The sequence below is a fragment of the Staurois parvus genome, unplaced genomic scaffold (genome assembly GCF_062004578.1).
Source record: "Staurois parvus isolate SC_StPar_1 unplaced genomic scaffold, SC_StPar_1.0 ptg000237l, whole genome shotgun sequence".
Taxonomy (NCBI): domain Eukaryota; kingdom Metazoa; phylum Chordata; class Amphibia; order Anura; family Ranidae; genus Staurois; species Staurois parvus.
The window spans coordinates 4,080,322-4,100,844 of NW_028318033.1; the positions used below are offsets into that span (position 1 = coordinate 4,080,322).

General features: G+C 40.6%; 1 protein-coding gene across 3 annotated transcripts in view; it reads right to left on the reverse strand.

Moving 5' to 3' along the window:
- Positions 1-473: 473 nt before the first annotated feature.
- SLC25A21 (solute carrier family 25 member 21) overlaps positions 474-20,523 on the reverse strand; it is a 533,123-nt gene continuing 513,073 nt past the window's right edge. For 2 of the 3 annotated variants that reach the window (XM_089680270.1, XM_089680271.1), the window contains exons 9-11: positions 13,872-14,053; positions 9,759-9,811; positions 474-774 (exon numbers count right to left, since the gene is read on the reverse strand). In XM_089680270.1, the coding sequence (XP_089536396.1) occupies positions 713-774; positions 9,759-9,811; positions 13,872-14,053 (297 nt within the window). In that variant the 3' untranslated portion in view covers positions 474-712. The remainder of the gene's footprint in view (positions 775-9,758; positions 9,812-13,871; positions 14,054-20,523) is intronic. The other variant, XM_089680272.1, reaches the window with a different exon arrangement.

A 20,523-nucleotide genomic window follows, 5' to 3' on the forward strand; every position in this document is an offset into this window, starting at 1 on the left:
GTCCCACTGTCAGAAATACAGAACACAGGATTCCTTCATTTACTTTGCATGTGTGGATGGGAGAACCCTCTAATTTTTTTTAGATCAGTCTGCTGGCTGATCAAGAAAAAAAAAAGAACGGTCTATGACCAGCATTAGTCCCATGCAATTATGGGAGGAGGGGGAAAAGGACACATGGGGGTTGATTTATTAAAACTGGAGAGTGCAAAATCTGGTGCAGCTCTGCAGAGAACCCAATCAGCATCCAGGTATTATTGTCAATGCTTAACTGAACAAGCTGACGGCAGAAGCTGATTGGCTACCATGTAGAGTTGCACCAGATTTTGCACTCTCATGTAACTCAACCCTACGCTGTCCATACTTCGAAGTATTGGGTATTTCCAAGGTTTTTGACAGATAAATGGATTGGCCAGAAAGATAAGTAGCAGTTGGAATGGTTTATCAAGGAAATGAGAAAAATGACAGGCTCTCTGTAAAATATGCAATCTGTCTTTACTTTGACAAATACAAATGCTAATTACTGCTGCAAAAATTCAGATCATGGCCACATTTAACAAAATAGGCAAAAGTCATGTAAATGTCAAAAACATTCATTAATATACAGTATATCTGGTTTTATGATCTCTGATTTCTTTAGAGTCCACATTTCCATCAGCTGTGAGGATGATCTGTACATGTGTTCGGGGACAGTCAGATATGACTTCGCTCCGGGTCACCAGTGTTTCTGCAGCCAGGCATAGGCGTATTCATATACCAACAACATCACCGCACCTCCTGCAAATACAAGAGCAAAACAAGCAAGTGAGTTTTTCTGTGGCTGGGGAATCGCTCACAGCTAACATTAGGCTGGGAATGCAGGTGAGGAACACAATACAGGTAAGCACATACCAGACAAGAGGCCATAGGGGCAGGTTAATATCACTGTGCACAGAAGAAATACAACGTACTACTGAAAGATACCCATTGTCCATGAAAACCTGGGGGGGGGGGGACTGGATATGTTTAACTGCATGTGTTTGTTTTTTGACGGCCCTGAGTAAACAAATTTGGGGCCGTCTGTGGCCCTTTTTTGCACTTTGTTTTTGTATTTACCTTATAAAACTTCAATGAACAGAATTAAAAAAGAAAACAAAAAACGCGTTACACGTTTAGATCTTTCTGCACATAGATGGATTTGTCTGCACAACCTAAATATGCTGTGCGTTTCTGGTGCCTGCCAGTAGCACATTGCACACAAATATAATGGGGGTTATTTACTAAAACCGGAGAGTAAAACATCTGGTGAAACAATGCATAGAAACCAATCAGTTTCCAGGTTTTTTTGCCAAAGCCTTATTAACCACTTCAAGTCCAGACACTTTCACCGCTATCACACCTTGAATGACAATTGCGCGGTCATGCAACACTGTACCCAAATGAATTTTTTATAATTTTTTGAGCCAGATAAAACTTTATTTTGGTGGTATTTATTCACCACTTGGATTTTTTTTTTTTGCTATATAAATGAAAAAGTCCAAAAATTTTGAACAAAAAGTGTTTTTCTTATAAAATTTCACAAATAAATATTCTTTCTTCATAAATCTTGGACAAAATGTATTCAGTTATCTTTTTAGTAAAAAAAAATAACCCAAATTAGTTTTTCTAAATTTTTTTTACATTTTTATTTAATTTTTTTATATTATTATTTATGTTTTGTTTGTTTTTTTAACATACTATCACCCTAGCAGTACAGTGTCACCATAGTGACACTACTATTTGTGGGGGGTGATGAAGATTTTTTATTTTTTTTTTTATTTTACACTGATTGCTTTTACACCCATAAAGGATGTAAACACAATAATTTCTCCTTCTCTCTGACTGCATTCTTGCAGCCATTGAGAAATACTGTGAGAGCTGTGATTGGTCACAGCTTGTCACATGGTACAAGGCTGTTGTGAATAGCCTTGTACCATGTGACCTCTATGATCATTCACAGATTTCACTAGTAGTAAGCAATGATGTCAGGAAGTGACATCTTGCTTACTACTATTCATGTGATCACTGATTAGCCAATCAGTGATCACATGATCGGACCTCACAAAGAGGTCCTGTACAGTGATCGGGCACTGGATCGCAGTGCTGCGTCCTCTTAGGGAGCTCACACAGGCTGTAAATGTGGGCGCCGTTTATGAACGGCCACCTGCTCCTGCACCGCTCCCGTCTGGCCATTTATGTACATGGGCCAGATGAGAACTAGTTAAACAAGCTGACGTTAGAAGCTGATCCATGCACAGCTGATTCATTTGGACACTTTTTAAAAGTTTTTGAAAACATTTTTTTCACATGTTGTATTTATTAATTTGTGCGTTGTGTTTTCACTTTATATTATTTGTTTGATGTTTTGTCATCAATGAGCAGCAGCATTTAACAAGAGTTTATATATTTTTTTGGCGCAGGTTCTTTATTCACATTAGGATTCCGACTATAAATTTTCAGATTGAAACCTAAACAATGGTCGCTCTGGAGAGAATCCTCCACCTTGTATATATCGGTCAAAATATAACAAACATTACTGCCCTGACATTCTGTGAAATTACAATCCGAACATTTGGACAAAGTTAAACAAAAACTTGGTGTTGATGTAGTGCAAGGTTTTGAACACTTTGATGCTGATTTACAAAATATTGTGGTGACATAACTAAATGGTATATAATAGCAGGGTAACATGCTCGTAACAAAGAAAACTAAAGAAAAAAATGTAATCTGTACAACTGTTATTCTAGCAAAGTAAATCAGCCCTATACATAATTTTGTATGCAAATGACTACATACAGGCAGCAGAAATCCACTCCAGGCTATGTTTAAATATTGATGATTGAGGACATTTAATTTCTCCCATTTGTGTGCATTTTAGCAATTTCTTGAAACTCAGCCAAGAGCAACACCTAGAAAATTAAGTACTGCAGTATATGAAACTAGACATGCCATCTATGTGTTTTTAAGCCACTTTTGTGTTGTTTTTTTTAATAAAGCTGTAGAATTAGCTGTGGAGCATACTGCAGTGCCTCATGGCAACCAATAACAACTCCTAAAAAGTCACCTTTTGTTGGTTTAGGGCATTAATGACTGAGGGTGTAAAAAATAGGGCCCCGAAGCAACAGTTTAATATACAACCCTTAGGGCAAGAATCCATAGTAAAAGCATCTATACCTTGGACCTTGGTGGTCCGTATAATACATGCCCTCATTAAAATGGTGCCACATTATATTGCTGGTAAGTGTAAATGCCCTATTTACACTGGTGGACAGTATAAATGCACCCCTTACCTTGAAAGTCAGTATACATGCCCTGGTGATCACAGTAAATGTCTCATCTCAGTTTGGTGTTTAATGTAAATGCCCCCCCTCCTTAATTTGATGGTCAGTGTAAATGCCCCCCCCCCAATGCTGGTGGTCAGAAATACTGCCCTTTCTAACGTGGTAGTCAACTGAAATGCCCCCATTTCATTGGTGGTCAACAGGCCCCTACTGGCACAAATAATAGGCCTGGGCATTTTAGAATGAGCAGCCCATTTTTTTTTTCCAAAAATAATTTTTATTAGAAAGGTTAAGGCAGATCAATGTACATACAAATATGGGTTACAATCCGAGCATAGACACAGTATGCATTATCCCGTTTCGCAGATGGGCTATGGGTTTGAATAGTGGTACAAATCAAGGTGAGGTATAACTTTATAGCAGAGGTGTATAGCAAACCAGCAAAAACAAAGAGTATAATAGGAAAATGTTATAGGTATATTAATTGTTGACCTATCTACTTGTAAGCCCTTATGTTGAGGGAATGTGAAGTGCTGAGAAAAAATAGCACATGATAATGCGTGCGTTATGATTTATGTGCCTATTTCGGGAGGGTGTGATCCACGTGAAATTAGTCACACCTGTATGAGAGATTAGGTGCTATATTTTGTTGGGGATATATGAATGATGAAATCATACAGAAGGTGTGAGATAAAGAGAAGACAGAGAGGTGAATAAGTAGAAGAGATGTGGAGTGAGGTAGTAGGGGGGAATATGAGGTAAGAAAAAAAAAAGGGGGGGTGAGGGAGGGGGAGAATGGGTAAGGAGTAGAGGGGATGTTAGAATGGGTAGCTGCAGATAAGATAAATCACATCTTTTTATACGAGCCAGAGAGATAGCTATATAGCTTAGGATTTAATATGTACAAGATCATTTAAATGGGCTATATGTGGGTCAAGAACCGGAAAGGTAAGTTAAGGTGTTGAGTCTCAATCCATCTAAATAAATGCGTCAATGGTAGATAGGGTGTCTTTTGAGAGAACATTGTGTCCAATTATTTAGTCAGGGGGTGTAGGCTGTTCATGCAATAATAGGTGATATGTAGTTGAAATGACTCCAACAAGCCCATGTCTTCCTAAATCTCTCGGGATGGTCTTTTGCTACAGAAATCAATTCATCCATTTCCTCAATTTTGTTGATCCTAGCAAACCGTTCTCGAATAGTGGGAACATGTGTTGAGCGCCAGTGGACTGGGATACATTGTTTTGCAGCGTTTACCATGTGCATGGCGAGTGATTTACAGTATGTCCTAAATGGAAGTGTGGAATGGTGGAGCAAGAATTGTGCGGGGAAGAGGTCTAGGGAGTACGTAGTTACTTGCGTGATTATGGGTTGGATTTTCTCCCAGAAAGGCTGAAGCAATGGGCAGTCCCACCAGATATGCAAAAGTGTACCCGTTGCCTGGTGACATCTCCAACACGAATCTGAGATGTTAGGGTTAAATTTATGAAGCAGGGATGGAACCCTGTACCATCTAGAATATAGTTCAAAATTGTTTTCTTGTGTGGAGACACATATGGACCCTTTGTGTATATGTTCGTAAATGTGATCCCAGTCTTCTGGCGATAGTTGTAGTTGTAAGTCAGAGCTCCAGGCCTTGCAAGCTTTCCTAGACGGAAGGTCAATGGTGTTTTTGAGGCATGTGTAGAGCTTAGATACAACATGGCTCTGGGGAGAGTCAGTTGAACAAAGTTTTTCAAATGGGGTGAGTGGTCTAGTGTAGTCTTTTAGGTGTGATGAGCTATGTATAAAGTGGTAGAGCTGTCTATACATCCATGGTGTCAGGGTTAGTGATGGCCAATTGTTCAAAAGGTGGTCTCTGAGTAAGAGTTTCCCATCTTTGAAGAGTTGATGCAGATTCAGATTGTCAGGGGGGGGGGGGTAGACCCGGCGAGAAAGGCATGAGACATACCAAGGGGGAAGTCTGGGTTCATTTTGATAGGAGTGAGTGGACCAGGGAAACTGAGCAGCCCATTTTATTTTAACCAAATTATAATTAATAAGCCAAGGGATCAGGTAATCTCCTTTTTTTATACAAGACGCCAAGGGATCTAGTAAATATCTTGTATATAGAACGCCATGGGATCATGTGATTATCATTTCTATATAAGAAACCAAGTGATCTACCTACCACCTCTCAGAAGCAAGAAGCCAGGGGATTGAAATCAAGAAGTCAAGAGATCTAGTTAGCATTTTTAATATATAAGAAACCAAGGGATCAAGTGATCATCTTTTATATAAAAAGGTCTGGGGGGAGGGTGGGTGAGTAATCAGCTAGTCATAAGGGTGATCTGTAACATGGACTCTTGCTCAGAAGTCAGGGGAAGAAGTAGAAAAGTCCCATTGACTTACCTTGTGGATTCTCTTCTTATCGATGCTCTCCACATCAAAGATGTGTTATCCGGTGGCTGGGAGCTTCATGTCTGCTGTGCTATGACGGTGGTGAAGACCGGGCTCCCCGGGGTGACAATGTTCATGTACCCGGACTCCTCCCTCTCCTGCTCTGTGGTCACTCCTGCTCTTCCCTGTAATGTCAGAGGGCATGCCTTGCAGCTCTCACCGAGCAACCGCTGCTGATTGGGGACCACTCGGCAAGGCTCCACCCATGGGAGTTGGAAGATAATGGAGGAAGGGATAGGAGTGCAACCATGGTTGGAGAGGATCTACATCAGATCAGATGTAAATATCTCACCATAATTTGGTGGTCTATGTAAACGCCCTTCCTTAACTCGGTGGCCAGCAAAGCAGTTCTTGGTGGTCAGTTTAAATGCCCCCATTACACTGCTGGTCAGTGTAAATCCCTTTATTACATTGATAGTCATTGTAAATACTCCATTACATTGCTTATCACTGTACACTCCTTATATCATTGCAGGGCAGTGTAAATGCGCCCATTACATTGAGGGTCAGGGTAAATATCCTCTTTACATTGGTTATCAATCTACATGCCCCTGTTAAATTCATGGTCAGTGTAAATGCCCCCATTGCATTGGCTGTCCGTGTACATCCCCACTTTAACCACTTCGAGTCCAGGCCAATTCTGGCATTCTTTTCCTACAAGTAAAAATCATCTTTTTGTGTTAGAAAACTACTTAGAACTACTACTTTTAACAGAGGCACAAGAGAAAAATATGGTGCATGTTGCATATTTTTATGTCACATGATATTTGCGCAGTGGTTTTTTCAAACGCAATTTTATATATATATATATATATATCATAATTTTTATTTCATTTTTATTTCATTTTCATACGCCAAAACAAAGTACAACACTCAATTGTCTGGTAAAATATAAATGATGATGTTACGCTATGTAAATAGACACCAAACAAGTTACATTTTAAAATTGCATATGCCTGTGGAACAGCGTCAAACTATAGTACATAGTCGACGCTTTAAAAGTCCGGTGACCAGGTTATGGCTACATAAGAGAATTGGTGCTAGAATTAGTGCTCTCATTCTGATGTTTGCAGCAATACCTCACATGTGTGGTGTCATCGACATTTACATATTCGTGCTGGACCAATGCATGCGGGAGGATGGGAGCACTTTAAAAATTATTTTTATATTTTGTTTCTTTTATTTGCATTTTTTAAACACTGTACTTTTATTTTTTCTTTTATTATCAACGTTATTGCTATAATAAGAGATTAACAACATAACATTGTGACAACAATAAACATGACAGGTCCTCTTTATGGAGAGATCCCACTTGTGCCACCTGTAAAGGTAATCCAGGGGCTGTTTAGCCACTCAGATTTCTTTTACAAAAAAGAGAATCGCTGGCCCTAAAAAATGATACCAGGATCATGACTGTAGCTGTAATCATGATCCCGTTATAAGTGGTTAAATTGGTGGTCAGTGTAAATGCCCCTATTACATTGACAGTCATATAAAATGTTTTCCTTACATTGGTGATCAATGTAAATTCCCCTTTACATTAGTGGACAGCTGAAATGCCTTCCTTGTTTTAGTGGTTGTGGAAGAAGGGACACCTTCCATTGGTGGTTAGTGAATCAAAAACTATGTATATATTAATTTTTAGTAATTGCACAATTATTATTGTGTTAATCACAAATACAAAAAGACACATATGGGGTACAAACAGACGTTTCTGGCCTCATGGGTCATATTTTTATACTGGCCATGAAACTACTATTATTATGGTTATGATTAGTCTTTATTTCTATAGTGCCACAATATTCCACAGTGCTTTTTAGAGATAGAGAAATCACAAATATACATACAAAACAATAATAACATAAGGTACTGGACAAATAAATGAATGGTGGGTCGACCCTGTCTGCCCCATAACCCCCCCCCCCCATATCCCATAATCTAAAGACAGCAAATGGTGATATTTCACTATTAGGGTGCATAACTCATCACCCAATGCACCAAACGGTGACTTATAGGCATTCCTGAGTATGGGCTATGAGAAAATAGGAGTCTACCCATGGTCAACCATCCCATACTTTTTCTTCCTTACAGACAAACCACTTTTGAAAGTGAGGTCGGTTGGAAACAGGCTAAGTATAGTTTTCTTGCAGAATAAAGCTTTTTTCCAACCTAGGACGCTACCAGGGAAAATAATGAATGTAATTACTTATATAGCAATTTAACCTCCTTAGCGGTGTTCCCGAGTGAAGCTCGGGGTAAAATTTCTATACCAAAAGCGGTAACCCCGAGCTACACTCGGGCTTACCATGCGGCGTTCTCTGGGGGTCCCTGCAGCACTTACCTTGTCCTTCGCTCCCACGATGTGTCCCCTGCAGCATGCCCGGCCATCTCCTCCGGCCGATGCCGGCATCCGGCTTCTGTGTTCCGGTCCCTGTGACGTTGGGACGTACGGGCGCCGGAACCGGCGGGAGATTTGAATTTTTTTTAAAATGTCATTTTTGCTGTCATTGCTATTTCAATGCATTTCACATACATTTTGTCCCTACTGCTTTGTCCTGTGCCCTGCCTGCATTTTGAATGTTCTTTCTGCCTGGAAACTTAGAAAAGTCCATGGTGTCCAAAAAGCGTCCCTTTACGTCAAAAGCGGTTTTAGAACAGCGATAGTAAATCAGAACCACTTGCAGAATTGAGTGATAATGATTCGTGGGGAAATTCGTCATCAGACACTGAAAACAATTTTGCGACTTTGCTCAGCGATGTGCGAATTTGCCTCTGTATTTCAAATTTCAGTGTTTTTGGTTTGATTATATTATTGAATTAAATTATTATTATATTATTATTTTTTATGAATATTTATTAAATTATAATTTATGATTTTGTGTTTCAAATTTTATCATATCCGGAATGTTTAAAAGACTCTTGTTCAGACAGATTTCAGTGAGTTATTCCTAAAAATTACAGCCTACAATAGAAAACTACATATTTCCATGCAAAAAAATGGTACCGCTTTCAGCACAAAAAATCGGAAAGGATCATACCGCCAAGGAGGTTAAAAGGAGATGTGTAGTGCCCAGTACACACAATGAGAAAATCAGAAAATAAAAGTTTCAGAGCGATCGTCCAATAACCTGATTATTAGTACAGAGCATTTTGAGAGCTGATCATGACAGTTCATGCAAAATTATCCGAAGGAACAAGCATGTACATTTTTCTCGTAAAATAACAGAACTAATGATTTTCGTTTAATCAGCACAGTATTTTTAGGTAATAAAATTGAGTGACAATACGATACAACACATTTCATCATCACGGGAAGTTCTTGCTAGAATTTTTGTAACTCTAGTAACCTATTCATTTTTCGATTCAAAACTAGCATGCAAAAAAACCCCCCCAAAAAACAGGCGATCATTCGTCCGATATTCTCATCGTGTGTACCAGGCTTAAAAGGTGTATTATATTCAGATCATCTCAGATGTCATTAGGTGGACAGTGCAGAAAGGAATCTCAAAGTTCTTTGACAGGTACCAATTAGCCCTCATACCTAACAAGTTTGCGCAATCTTCGTGCTTGTGCCAAAAATCAGTTTAAAATTCTTTGCTCTGACAGGGCACGACGGCGGAAAAATATAAAAGGTTAAAAAGTAGGTGTACACAGGTGCAGAAAACATTTCACCTCTTTTTCATCAGCCTGGCGCTAAAAACCTCTTTGTTGATAGTGTAAGCTCCTTCTAGTGATCCCACTGAAGATTCTGTCAAATTTGCCATATTTGAACTCACAAAACACATTCCTATGACTGGTAGAAGACCAGAACAGATGGAAAAGTAAATGACTAAAGCTAAATGAAGCTATTAATCAGCTTGATACATAAACCGGTGGCTAATTGAGAATAATATCCTGTAGCTTTTGTACAAGATTGTAATTATAGTACTCTGAATAATGATAACACCTAATAAAGGTTTGATTACCAACTCTAGAATGACTTCATATACAATAGCTAACGAGGATAATTAGGACAGGAATTACCAGGTCCAAGCCGCATGATCTTTGGAAGAAGACCTTTGTAGAGAGCCAGGAACCTGGAAGGGAAGGAAAGGCAAGACAGGTGTTACACATTATAAATACACATGGATTTTATAATGCAATCAGCACTGTAAATCAACAAAGAAAAGAAAGGTAACAATAGATAATGATCAAACAAGTAATAAAATTCCGTGTTGATCATTTGTATATAAACACGTGTGACCAGAGCAGTGCTGAGATTATAGAAGACATTAAATCCTTCTGCTATCCTCAGGCGTGTTTTATGCCATGAAATATGCTCAACCCCTGGAATTTATTAGCATTATGCAATTAAACAATAAACTTATTACTATCTCTAACTCTGTATCATAATAGTAGGGAGGAACTTTAACATTTATGCTAAATTTGGTTTCTAGAGCTTTTATATAAATATGTTTCATATTTATATCTTATTACAGAAAGCGTTTTGCTATTTTCCTGCTGGAGAGATTCAGAACTTGAGGAGAACATTTTAAAGCTGTCATGAGAATAAGAAGAGAAATTCCTCCAGTTGGGACACATGGCAACTTTGGGAATTCCATTCTCTTTCGAGAGATTTCCCCTCATTTCTGCTTGTGTCTCCAGGATTGGACATAAAGTTAGCCTCTCTAGCGGTATGATTATGTCAGTATTTCTGTGCTCAAAGCGGTACATTTTTTTGCATGGAAATACGTTGTTTTTTTTATTGTAGGCCTGTAATTTTTAGGAATAACTCACTGAAATCTGTCGGAACAAGAGTCTAGTAAACATCCCGGGGATGATAAAATTTGAAACACGAAATCATAAATTATAATAAATAATTATAAAAAATAATAATACATTTAATTCAATAATGTACAGTAATCAAACCAAAAACACTGAAATTTGAAATAGAGCGCCAAGTTCGCACATCACGGAGCTTAGTCGCAAAATCGTTTTCAGTGTCTGATGGCGAATTTCCCCACGAATCATTATGTTATCTAGCTGGTCTAAAACTGCTTTTGAGATAATGGGACGCTTTTTGGACGCCATGGACTTTTCTAAGTTTCCAGGCAGAAAGAACAGTAAAAATGCAGGCAGGGCACAGGACAAAGCACTAGGGACAAAATGTATGTGAAATGGTTTGATACAGTAATGTTTTACTATGTGATTTTAGTGTATTTAGTGAATGTCACTTTTTAAAATTTTTACATTTCCCGCCGGTTCCGTCCCCGTACGTCCCGATGCTCGCAAAGACCGGAACCCAGAAGACGAATGCCGGCATTGGCCAGAGGAGATGGCTGGGGATGTTGCAGGGGGGACATCGCAGGAGTGCAGGACAAGGTAAGTGAAACAGGCAGCCCGGAGCAACGCTGCAGGGTATTCCTGAGTGTAGCTCGGGGTTACCGCTTTTGGTACTGAAAGTTTACCCCGAGCTACACTCAGGAATACCGCCAGGGAGCTTAAAGTGTAAGGCTGGCCATACACTATACAATTTTCTGTCCAATTTCTGCCCAATTTCCTTTAGATTTACCTTCAACTATGTAGCGCAAGGGCCTGCCTAATTGGATACAACTGAAAGTGTTGTTTACGTTTGACCTCATATTATATGGTTTTTGGTAAATCTAAAGCAAAATTCTTAAGAAAATTGTATAATGTATCGCCAACCTAACTAAAGGCAAAACTTTTTAGTTTTGGATAGAGTGGAAATGGACACTCATTAGGTTTTTATCGCTGTCTGTGTACCCATTAGAGAGATTCATCCTCTCTATTTGTGCTGTTTACCATTATCATTGAAAGTGAAAGCAAAAGAAAACCCCAAATTTTGGGTTAACCCCAGAAAAGTAATAGAGGGGAAATTTTCCAATGGGGACACTAGTTATGGTGACCTGGGGGTCCTCAAGAAATTCCCTTAATTTTTCAGGGATTTTCTCTCACTACAGGTTTTAGCTACGGGACAGGAAGTGAAAGTAAATCTCCCAAATGGGACACAGTTAGAAAAAAATAAACTGATAGGAGTTGTAACCCTCTCTTACTCTATCCAAAATGAAGAAAAAAATGTTTTGCCTACAGTTCTACGTTAAGTTTCCCGGCAAGACAGAGCAGCATATATAAGCTTGATAGATATTTTAGCCCTTCCTCAATCTTTTTAAAACTATAAAAAATTTTAGCTTTGCATACCCTTTATTAAAAGGCTGTAGCTGACAATCACTAGGGTATAAAAGTTTGGCTGGCCATGCATTATACTATTTTTTTACAATCTTCTGTACAATTTCCTTTAGATTTACCTTCAACTATGTAGTGAAAAGGCCTGCCTAATTGGATACAATTGAAAGTGTTGTTTAGGTTTGACCTCATATTACATTGATTTTGGTAAATACAAATAAAAATTGTACAAGAAAATTGTAAAATGTATGGCCACCCTTAGTGGACCAGCACTGGCTAGTACAAACACCAATAACAGGTGCTTTTAGATGCTTATTGCTCGGTAATCAGCAGCACACCTAATAAAATCACCCTCTACACAGGATATGTGAGTTATGCAACAAAGCACGTTCGGGATTCTTAATTAAGCTTCTGGATGTCTACTGCATAAAATTTCTCTCTATAATATATATAAAAGGATTTTAACAACAGATGGCTGGAAATATATTACTTTTTAGGTGTTATCACAATAGAAAACGTATTCAATCACAGCAAACTATACTGTACTTAACCTGTTGGCGCTGACAGTACCTGCCTTGAACTCGAGAGGCTGCATATTTTCGTACAAAAAAAAAAACACACATGTGTAGAGAGTGCACATTTACCAGCGCCTCACAGAAAGGTGCCGATCGCTACTAGTGATTGGCACTTTTCCAATCATGTGACCGCTGTAACAACCAGTCACATGACCCTTACGGTGTCACAAACCCCTTAAAGAACCAGGAGATGCCGGCGCCAAGGGGTTAAAGAATAATTCCAGGCTAAATTATGCATTGTTATATTGGTCTGGCTAGGACCAATGTAACCATGCATGTACCATATCTGGCCAATACCCCTGGAAGCTGGAAATCACGGAAGCAGACATTATTACTTCAGTAATCTTCACTTACTGCCAAGTCCTTCAGTAGGAACTGGCCGATCCATCGATCAACTTCAGTACAACCAGTCTGTCCAATTTTTTTATGCACTCACTGCTGTTGGCTATAGCTGCTAGCAGTGATCATTGTGTTCTGCCAACAGGCTCTTCATGCTCCCAAGTGGCAGAAAATAATAGTGCTGCGGGAGAGATTCCCCCTTCAACACTGTGTGATGGGGGAAATCGAGCAATTTTCTGACCTTCCACCTATAGTGGAAGGAAAGAAAGTTGTAAAATCTATGGATTGCGTCAGTGTTTGGGGTTAGACTGATTTTAACAAAATTTTGTGCTCAGAAATATGGAGGACCTCTCTACCTGAAAGTGGTATTGACTGGCTGACATGTGAAGCCGAATGCCAGCCAAATATACAAATTAAAAAGTAAATGGCATACTAACTGACTAAAAAAAGCAAAAGAAAAAGCAGCTTGTGCTGTAACACTCACCTCAATCTAGAACTGTAATTTCCTCCTTCACCCCTCCCCCCTACAATTATTCTTTTCAGCCACTAGATATCCTCCTTCTTCTGGGTTGAGTGACGGCCAGCATCATTCAACCCACTTCCTCTATGCCCAGGCTGTCATAGACCCACCCTCTAGGGGTGGCATTGCCCTCCTGCAAGGGAAGAGGAAGGAGCAGAGACATCAACAGGCCAGCACAAAGACCCATAAAAAAAGGAATGTTTGTAAATTTTGTTTAAGAGTGGGGGAGGGTATTGTGGAGGCTTAAAAGTACTAGATGTCTGCTTTAATACTTCAGAAATCTCTAACATACAACATATAACTAAATCAGAAATTCTGAGGTTAAGCTAAGCTTAAAGTAGGCCTTCCATCAGAAAACAAGGATCCGCTATTCGACAGCCCACATCCCCACATTTATCCTGAACAGCCCTGTAATAATGAAAAAGAAATAAAAGCAGTAAAATAAAATAAAAAGAAGGATCATCACAGAGTGCTGGTATCAGAAGTAATGATACAGAAATAATGACAAGATTTTTATACCCTTCTTCCTTATAAACCATCATTATCGTCTTCCAGCAGCTACGATATTTAATGACTCCGGGTTCTGGCTGCGGCCCTTGAATCCGACTCTTGACCACATCAAATGGGATGTTAATGACGGAGGCTAGCGTCCCAGAGGCTAAACCAATTGTAAACTTCCGTAGGAACTCCAGTCTTGCGTCCTAGATAGTCAATGACACATGTAATATCATGCGTAAGGTAAAAACAGAAATTTACAGTTAGCATTCCAAATTCTGTCACCCGCTCTTCTTCTCAAACCCATCATCCTTTAATTACGGCTACAGAGAGCTTTAAAAGCTCAGGAAGATAACCATATAACCACAGCAGGGTGGAGTCCTGCCAACATTGAAATGGTGGTGTGAGATTTACGTAGAAGCCTCGGGTGAAGAAAAGTGGCTGGTGAAATGATGTTAACAGGTGGGTAAACTATACAGAGATAAAAAAAAGTTTTACCCGGGCTTTGCCAACAGCAAGAATGACACCTTTAAATGCCATAAAACTAGCCATCATCTGGGAACTGTATTTTTGCTTGCACCTGTAACATACAATGAAGTGTATCTGCTATAAGAAAGCAGCTTAAAGCTTAGCACGCCTTTGCCCTAACATTAATCCTGACCTCCTTATAGAGAAGAAAAAATACGTCTCCTCATTGCACCAACATCTACTTTCCATTGGGAGCAATAAGGCTGTTAAGACGTTTTTCGTCTGCTTTAGGCGTTCTGCTAATGCTGTGTTTTCCTGCCTGTGTCGGTGGGGGAGATGTTATTTGCTCCGAGCTTCATACGTGGGTTTAAGAGGATTCTGGGTAATGTGCCTTTAATCAGCGACCTGGCACCCAGCACAATGGGCTCCTTGCAGAGAGATGCAGGAGGATTTCCGCGGGTTGCAACGATTCTTCCCCGACAATCCCATTGGCTCTGTTTTCGCACATGGTCCAAATTGCCTGCGGGCACATTTCCTCACACAGGATTCATAAATACAGTCCATAACGAGACTCTGGTTTCGGCATATGGGGATGATTTGTGTAATTGGCCTTTACAATGTACTTAGTATTACTGTATCAAAACACAAGAAACCCGAGTACTCTATTAGCTAATTGGCCAGAATATTTTACAAATGACAGCAAGCCCCTGCACCAGGAAGCTCACTAAAACGTAGATGTATGTGTCCGCGAGACCCCCAAATGCTAAATTAAATAAAGGCGGAAAAAAAAAAAAAAAAAAAAAAGGACAGCACACACACGCTTTCCTATAAGGCTGTTGCTGGCCTGCAGGTTTTTTCCACATTTCTCCTCAGATGTCGCAGATCTGTCAGCAGGAAATGTTCTCCCACTACTAAACTAACAAGCTCGCTGCGGTAACGCATTGCAGGGCCGTGCCCTTGAATTAAATAGCTTTTACCTATTGAGGGAATTAGGATGTCGTTTAAAGGAACAGTCACACTCCCGCTAACATGAAAGCACTCAGCCATGTTATCAAAGCTTAATTTTTTTAAACAATTGTATAATTATTTAAAGGTGTGCGTCAAGGAGCTTTTACACGGTTTGCTATAAAAGGATATTGGAAAGTGGAAATTTTAATTCTGGGAGACAGAATGATACACTAGAAGTTCTCATAGAATTTGAAAGTTTAAAAATCATGTATTAATTAAGAGTAACTAAAGCCATACTGTAAATGTTTATTGTTCATTTTGGATAGAGTGGTGAAGAGTCAGACCTGCCCTAAGGTTTTAGTATCCCCACTAGGGAAGTGTAATCTTTGGATTTGTCTAGGACCCTGGTGCCTAACCTGTGGCCCTTTGGCTCTTTTTGCATGGCCTTTGGGACCCCTGCAGACACCACTCTGGCCACAGTCCCTGACAGTCTTCTTGCGGCATGTCCACAGCGTCTGCTCCGTAATATGTCTCTCTTGTAATATGTCTGCAGTCCCTTTTGTATCATGTTTGTAGTCTCTGACCATCTCCTGTACCATGTTTGCAGTCTCAAACCATCTCCTGTACCATGCCTGCAGTCTCTGACCACCTTGTGTATCAGGTTTGTAGTCTCTGACCATCTCCTGTACCATGTCTGCAGTCTCTCACCATCTCTTGTATCATGTCTGCAGGCTCTCACCATCTCCTGTACCATGTCTGTAGTCTCTGACCAGCTCTTGTATCATGTCTACAGTTTCTGACTATCTTTTGTTTCATGTCTGCAGTCTCTGACCATCTCCTGTACCATGTCTGTAGTTTCTGATCACCTCTTGTATCATGTCTGCAGTCTCTGACCATCTCTTGTATCATGTCTGCAGTCTCTGACTATCTTTTGTATCATGTCTGCAGTCTCTGACCATGTCCTGTACCACGTCTCCACGTCTGTTGTCTCTGACCATTTCCTGTATAATGTCTTCTGTCTCTGATCATTTCCTGTTTCATGTCTGCAGTTTCTGATCATTTCCTATTCCTGGCTGTAGTCTATAATCATGTCTTTTATTATGCCCACAGTCTCTGACCATCTCTTGTATCATGTTCACAGTCTCTTACCATCTATTATATCCTGCCCATAGTCTTTGACTCTATCTTGTTGTGTGTCTGCTGTCTCTGACACTGAATATTCAGTGAACTTTATGCACAGCCTTTGATGGTGTCGAGGGCCGCACTCAAGACCCCCATATCAAGAAAGTTGACCACCTCTAATCTAGGTTATTATTGTCACTTGGCCTGTAAGTAATACAAAATCAAATTTTTAGGTTGCCAGAAGAATAGGACTTGATAGGAAATCTTCCACACTTGTTCCAGAGACAAATATATAAGAAAATAATTCCATTACTTTGGAGAGATTCCCTTTCCTATACTTACCTGCTCTATGCAATGCTTACCTCTTCTTCTGGAGTCTCCCACTGACACTTTCCATCCTTCCTTCCTCTGGGTGCCCCCTCAGCAAACTGTGTCCTAAGGGGGTGCTTCCAAGCCAGGCTGATTGTGCCCAAAGACACACACAGCGCCAGCAAGCCATGCCCTCGCTCCCTTCTTACAAGAGTTTGGCTGACACTTCCTGTGTTGCTTGTGAGACCATGAAATGGTGGAATGGTACTGCAGCTGCGACAGTGCTAGATCAGTGAAATGAGCCAGGTAAGTGTTTAGTGTGCGTGTGTGGGGGGGGGGAGCTAGGACAGGTAGTGGAGTATTTTTTACATTAATGCAGGGAATGCATTAAGGTAAAAAATGTGACTTTTGAAGCACTTTAACCACTTGCCTACCGGGCATTTTTACCCCCTTCCTGCCCAGGCCGATTTTCAGCTTTCAGTGCTGTCGCACTTTGCATGACAATTGCACAGTCATGCAACATTGTACCCATATAAAATTTTTATAATTTGTTTTCACACAAATAGAGCTTTCTTTTTGTGGAATTTAATCACCACTGGGTGTTTTATTTTTTGCACTATAAACGCAAAAAAAAACTAAATAAAAAAAGAAAAACGTTTTTCTTTGTTTCAGTTACAATATTTTGCAGATAGGTAACTTTTCTCCTTCACTGATGTGCATTGATGAGGCTTCACTGATAGGTAGCACTGATGAGGTGGCACTGGTGGGCATTGATGAGAAGGCACTGATTTTTGCGACACTGTACCCAATTGAAATTTATATAATTCTTTCACATAAATATACCTCTCTTTTGGTGGTATTTATTCACCACTGGGTTTTTTACTTTTTTTGCTGAATAAATGAAAAAATACCATACATTTTGAAAAATAAAACATGTATTTTTGGATTCTGTTATAAAATTTTGCAAACACATCATCTTTCTTCATAAATTTAGGTCAATAGGTAGTCTGCTATACTTTGGTTAAAATAATAATGGTTGCTTGACTCTAGTTCCTATTGCTGCTTATAAACCCTATCCATGTTTCCCACTTGGCCTGAAATTTTCAGGTCTATTATTGCAAATGCGCACCCATATCTCAGCTTCCATAGTATTATTGACTTGTTCAATGCTCCATAAGGGGCATCTGTGGCTTTTTCCAGTAAACTGTTATTAACTCATTAGCAGCATCTATTAAATGGGGGATACTACTCTTCCTATAGGCCTCTATAGTACTAAGAGGGGTTTATTTACTAAAGCTGGAGAGTGAAAAATCAGGCTCACTTCTGCAAAGAAACCAATCAGCTTCTAACCTCAGCTTGATCATTAAGCTTAGGCAAAAAAATCTGGAAGCTGATTAGTTTCTCTGCAGAAGTGAGCCTATTTTGATACTCTCCAGCTTTAGTAAATAAACCCCATAGTGTCATGAAAAATACGCTGTACAAGGTTATCAGGAATTGATACTGCAGTAATTTCAAATATATCAGTTTCCTAATCTTGGCGCAATACGGCCTAATCTTAGGACAACCCAACCAAATATGAGCATGGGATCCCTGTAAAGGATATGCTGCAGCTAACATGTTTGGAACCCTGTACCACCTTGACAAGAGTTTATAATTAGTCTCTTATATTTTAGTACAGATAGAAGAGGTATGTACCAACCTCAACATCTTATGTTTCTGTGAGTCTGAAAAAGAGCACCCCAGATCTGTCTCCCATTTCCTAAAATATCTAAGCTCTGTAAAAGAGTCATGTTTATTCAAAAATGTACAAGAGATAGATAGCAATCTTCAGTCTGTGCAGGGGTGTATTTGCCGTGAGGCAAACAAGATATTTTGCATTGGGCAGCATTTGTCAGGGGGGTGGCGCCACTCCCCAGAAGAAGCAGGGCAGTGGAGCAGAAGACCAAGGATCCCATGGGGCTAAATCTGATGCAGACAGCAGTGTCCTCGGGCAGTGGGCAGGAGGATAAGGTCGTGCTCCGTTTTTCATTCCCGCACAGTGAGCAGACGGCATAAGAGATGGAGGGCGGCTAGGACCTAGAGCCCAGAAGAACCTTCATTGTCTGCCTGACCCCAAAGAGGCAAAGAGGTGAGCAGCAGTGGGCGCAGCATCCACGGTGCCTCCCAGAGCCTAGACTCCATCTCCAACCTCTGCTCTGACATCAACAGCAATGGCGACTGGAGGACAGGCTGACCAAGGGCCCGGAGGAACAAGGACAGGAGAGAGGAGCAGGCAGCCAGGGCAATGCAGCCTAGGGCATCCATCTGTCACATCAAAAGGATTAGCTGGAAGGAGCAAAGCTCCCCCATCATCACCCAGATGCCCACTGCTGGCCATCATGAACATCCTACTGCTGACATTCCATACACCTACTTGCAGACAGAGATTGGAACAAGGGGGCACAGGAGGGACTGCAAACAGGGACATGGCTAGGGGTTTCTCTTTCACCCTCTCTTCTCTCACTCCCTCACCCTCTCTCTCTCACCCCCTCTCCCTCTCTCCCCCTCACCTTATCTCTCCTCCCTCCCTCTCACCCCTCACCCTATCTCTCCTCCCAACCTCTCACCCCCTCACCCTATCTCTCCTCCCTCCCCCTCTCTCTCACCACCCCTCTCTCTCACTCCCCCCCCTCTCTCCCACCCCCTCCCCTCTCACCCCCCCCCTCTCACCACCCCTTTCTCTCTCACCCCCTCACCCTCTCACCACCTCTATCTCTCTCACCCCCTCACCCTCTCTCTCCTCCTTTCTCTCATCACCCCTTTCTCTCTCTCCTCTCTCTCTCACACCCCCTGGCAGATTTTTTGTGTTGCCTGTTGCCTGAGTCTGTGGACTGCTTAAGGCTTGTTGCACAAGGTACAGATATTTGAGCATTAGAATTCCTGTATGTAATATCAGGTATTTTTTTGCGCATATTTACACCAATTGTTTGCACATATATGCGCATTCTTGAGCACACTACATTCCTTGGCAAAATCCATTAATATTTATGCTCATATGTGCATATTTGCAAAAAAATTACTGACCAGGAACGCAAATATTTCAATTTTTTTTACCTCAAGAATATGCACCACTTGTTTACGCAGATGTGTGTATGGGCACATTGTAAACAATTGGCTGCATTTTTTATATCAGTAAAAAAACGCTATACTGAGCTTTTTCAAGGTGCGGTATTCAAGAGGCCTAAGCCATAAGGATTCAAACCCAGTAAGAGAGTCCTCCACTCTAATACCCCTCATGTGGGTAGTACCAGGGCCAGTGCTAGACTATTTTGCACCCGAGGCAAGACCAGCTACTTTTGCGCCCCCCCAAAAAAAAGTCAAAAATAAAATTTTTTAAAAACAGTCAAAAATATTAAATCAACAAAACATATAACTGCTAAATTTCCTTTAATTTGCAAAAACAAGTGCCATAAGATGCCACCAGCACCAATTTTAAAGACAAAATCAGTGTCACGGATGGACTGTATCTTTGGCTGGCAGTGGCAGGGTGACAGTTGCAGTGAGTGGAGGATGATGGATCCTGACAGATCCCAGGCTGGAAATCCCCAGGCAATGTGGGGAGATAAAACACTGTGACAGTAGGCAGCCCAGCCCGCACATGCAGAGAGAACACCTGAACTGAGCGATCCCACACAGCGACAGATCCGACACAACACACTACCACCAACAATGACACAGATCAACACTGACACAGATCAGCAGGCCAAGAAGGCACAAGAAGAGCAAGCTGTGGGTTCGTGATGATGTCATGATGATGGACGGCTGGCCAGGTCACACTCACACAGACACG